This window comes from Bos indicus x Bos taurus, chromosome 15, assembly GCF_003369695.1.
Source record: "Bos indicus x Bos taurus breed Angus x Brahman F1 hybrid chromosome 15, Bos_hybrid_MaternalHap_v2.0, whole genome shotgun sequence".
Classification (NCBI taxonomy): Eukaryota; Metazoa; Chordata; class Mammalia; order Artiodactyla; family Bovidae; genus Bos; species Bos indicus x Bos taurus.
In genome coordinates this window covers 34,317,489-34,321,693 of record NC_040090.1, presented here as the reverse complement: position 1 = coordinate 34,321,693, position 4,205 = coordinate 34,317,489, and the positions used below count along the sequence as shown (strand labels likewise).

The window sequence follows — 4,205 nt, the reverse complement described above, 5'->3', positions numbered from 1 at the left end:
CAACAGGCTGGTTCAAAATTGGGAAAGGAGTATGTCAAGGCTGTATATTGTCACTGTATATTATATATTGTACATCATGAGAAATGCCAGGCTGGATGACTCACAAAACAAAATCAAGATTGCCAGGAGAACTATCAGTAACCTCAGATATGCAAATGATGCTACTTAAATGGCAGAAAGAGAAGAAGAACTAAAGAGCCTCTCGAAGGTGAAAGAAGAGAGTGAAAAAACTGGCTTAAAACTCAACATGCCAAAAACTAAAATCATGGTATCTAATCCCATCACTTCATGGCAAATTGTTGGAGAAAAAGTGGAAATGGTGGAAGATTTTATTTTTTTGGACTCCAAAATCACTGTGAATGGTCACAAAATTAAAAGATGCTTGCTCCTTGGAAGAAAAGCTATAACAAACCTAGACAGCTATCAAAAAGTTGAGATATCATTTTGTGACAATGTTCCAAACAGTATAAGCTATTGTTTTTCTAGTATTCATGTACAAATGTGAGAGTTGGACCATAAAGAAGGCTGAGAACTAAAGAATTGATGCTTTCCAGCTGTGGTGCTGGAGAAGACTCTTGAGAGTCCCTTGAACAGCAGGGAGATCAAACCAGTCAATCCTAAAGGAAATCAGCTCTGAATATTCACTGGAGGACTGGTGCCAAAGTTGAAGCTCCAGTACTTTGGCCACCTGGTTTGAAGAGCTGACTCATTGGAAAAGACCCTGATGCTGGGAAAGATTGAAGGCAGGAGAAGAAGGGGATGACAGAGGATAAAATGGTTGGATGGTATTCCAGTACCAAAAGTTCGAAAACTAAAATGAAAGAATGATCTCTTATGAAGAACTAAATTAACTACAAATTAAAAATAAGGAAAGGAAAAGAAAAGATTATATTAGAAGAGAAATATATTAGAGATAAATAATATCAGTGTTAACCTGAACACTTTTTATGTCAACTTAGCTGTCTTGGAAATAAATGCTTTGAAGTTAGAGCATGATGATATAAAACCCCAACAGTTAACAAGAAGAATCTGAACTCTTTCCCTTTGTAGGAAATAAAAATATTCTCTACATGTCCAGAGGCATTTGATAGATCACTGCTGGGATCCATGATTCAGAAGCAAAACCTGTGCCACATGCTTACAAATTACCTTATTTTTTACCCCATAGACAATAGGGTTCAGTGCAGGTGGTACAAGAAGGTAGATGGTAGACAGAAGAATATGAGTAGAAGGGACAACGTGTCCAAAACGATGGCTGAAGAAGGAGAAGAAGGCAAGAATATAAAACTCAAGGAAAACAAAAATGTGAGCTGTGCATGTGTTGAATGCTTTGAGCCGTGCCTCCTTTTGGTGTAGACGTAAAACAGCCTGGAAAATAAGGGTATAGGAAATGAGGATGAAAATCATATCAAATCCCAGAATTGTAAAACCTACGAAAAGACCACATGTATTATTGACACGGATGTCTTCTGCAGCCAGCTTAACTACAGCCATGTGCTCACAGTAGGAGTGGGCAATTACAGTGGAATGGAAACGGTGCAGTCTTTTGATTAGAATGGGTAAGAGACCCACCAACACTGTAGCTCGAATTGCCACTATCACCACCATGCGACCCAGAACTGAAGGTGTGAGAATGGATGTGTGCCTCAGAGGATCACAGATGGCAATATAGCGGTCCAGTGCCATGGCCAACAGAATACCAGACTCCATGCACTGCAAGGCATGAATGAAGAACAGCTGGGCTAAGCAAGTGTCAAAGGCCATGGAGTAAGACCTGAACCAGAAGATAGCCAACATCTTGGGAGCAATGGCTGCACAGAGTCCTATGTCAGTGGCTGCCAACACTGCCAGGAAGATGTACATGGGCTGGTGTAGGCTGCATTCCATAGGGATTATGATCAGTAAAATGATGTTTCCCAAAAGAGCCACCAGGCACACAGCAAAAAAAGGAAACCCAATCCAAAACTGCATATGCTGTAGTCCAGGAATTCCAATCAAGATTACAGTTCTGGGGTTCAAATATGACATGTTAATGGATGCCATAGAGGTTGGTATTCTGTCTTCTCACCACTGATTATGATAAGTGCAGAAGAAAACTTGGATAGGAAGTCAGAATTGTTCAGGCTTCACTTTCATTCAATCTTTATCATTCAACCATACCGAGCATTCGTTCAGTGCTTTGGATAGCAGTTTGGACAGAATTTTTTGAGGTTCTATAATACATACACATGACAGAAGCAAGCAATCATACAGCAGCTTTATCAGAACTGGAAAATGCAAGGTTCAGTATTCTTGATATAGCTCTTAGCTCTTGTGGAAATGAAAATTATGAAATGGAGATCACCAGTCTTTGGCATCTTCCTTGAGTTCTCATCTTGTTTGCCTGAAAAGTCAGCATTCAGAGTTCCTTATCTTCTTCCAAATGCCATCCTATTTTCACAGCAGTTGGTTATTCTTCTGGGTGGCTTGGAGTCCCAGAATAAATCTTGTTTCTGTTGTCCTGTGAGTGTTAGTACTTAATCCTATGGGAACCTTCAGTATTAGCCACCCTGCTTCTGGTCCCAGTGAGTGAGGTGTTTATTCCTAGAGTTGGTTCTCAAATGGAATTTGTCAGAATAGATTTCACCTTCCTTAAATTATCTCATTCAATAAATATCAAGCAAACTACTGTTTTTGGGGACACTAAATGTGACCTGGTAGGCAAATTTGAAGACAATGGTCTTCTCTCAGACACAGACAGGTAAAGTTGGTTCTCTAAGTAAATTAAGGCTCATTTATGTTTAGGGTTGATCTGTTGAGCAGAATAAGGAAGAATAGAAGTGTGGAATAGGCTGTTTTTTGTTGTTATATTACATAATATTATTTTTTTATTATACATTATATATACATGCAGGATCTGGCTAGTTTAGACACACTCTGAAGTTAGATTAGCAAAATAAGGGTTTGTTCCTGAGGTTCAGGGTCAGTGGATCCCTAAATTTCTTGAGCTCTAAAATCACATATCCTACTTTACATATTAGACTTCCTGGAGTGCTGCAGCCCATGGGGTTGCAAAGAGTTAGACAGGACTGAGTTACTGAACAACAACAATATATTAATGACTATAAGGGACAAAAATAGTAGGAGATCCTTGATTATGATTCTTTTTAGAGCTGGCTGCTGCTAAATGTAGCAACATTCTCTATCTTATGAGACCATTGTTTAGAACTTGCATCTCATGACTGATACTTGAAGGAGAGGAAGGGGATTTGATTTACCTACTGGTTCCCATTTGCAATTTGTAGAAGGATCACCTTCAATTATACTTTCTGATTAATGGTGTTGATAGTTATTACCCTGGGAATGTGGTTTGAAGGATGGCATAATTTGAAGCTCTACAAGGTTGTGCTTGAATGAATTTATCCAGTCTACCAGGGATTGATCATGTCAGATCAGTTGGAACAAGGGACATATGAGGGACAGTGGTTCTGGAGGATGCTAAAGAAGCACAAAATATAGTTTTATTTTCTAGGTTTTAAAAAATTCTGAACTTTTAATATATTTGTGGGTTATTTTAGTCTCCAAACCTAAGTTCTCTGAGTATCTTAAATTGAGACACTTGACTGCCAAGTATTGGCAATTTTGTCTTTAAATTTATATATGAAAAGATATAGAGAAATTAAGCAAACATTTACCTTTACAGGTAATAAATTACAGGTAAATGTACCTTTACAGGTACCTTTGAGCTTCCCTGGTGGCTCAGACAGTAAAGAGTCTGCCTGAAGTGCAGGAGATCTGGCTTCGATCCCTGGGTTGCGAAGATCCCCTGGAGAAGGAAATGGCAACCCACTCCAGTACTCTTGCCTGGAAAATCCCATGAACGGAGGAGCCTGGCAGGCTACAGTCCATGGGGTCGCAAAGAGTCAGACACAACTAAGCGACGTCACTTTACCTTTACAGAAACTTTTAAGCAATTGCATTATAGTAGTGATAATAATAATATTAATAACTGATCATAGTTGTAGTAATTTAATTACAGTATCTATTATGCATATATAAAATTTGAAGTAAAGATCTGATCCATACAGTGTGTGCTAGGAATTAAATTTATTAATTTAATTGATGAGCCAAGCCAAAATCTATGGAAAAAAGAGAAAACTCTTTTCTGTATGTGAAACTTTATGTGGGAATTACACATCTTTTCCAGGTATCAAATTTTATGAAAT

At 38.4% G+C, this 4,205-nt stretch overlaps 1 protein-coding gene across 1 annotated transcript; it reads right to left on the bottom strand.

Annotated features, from left to right (window-relative positions):
- Positions 1–1,092: 1,092 nt before the first annotated feature.
- LOC113904924 (olfactory receptor 52A5-like) lies at positions 1,093–2,028 on the bottom strand. Its single transcript, XM_027561992.1, has one exon. The coding sequence runs from the start codon at positions 2,026–2,028 to the stop codon at positions 1,093–1,095; it is 936 nt and encodes a 311-aa protein (XP_027417793.1).
- Between the last annotated feature and the right edge of the window lie 2,177 nt (positions 2,029–4,205).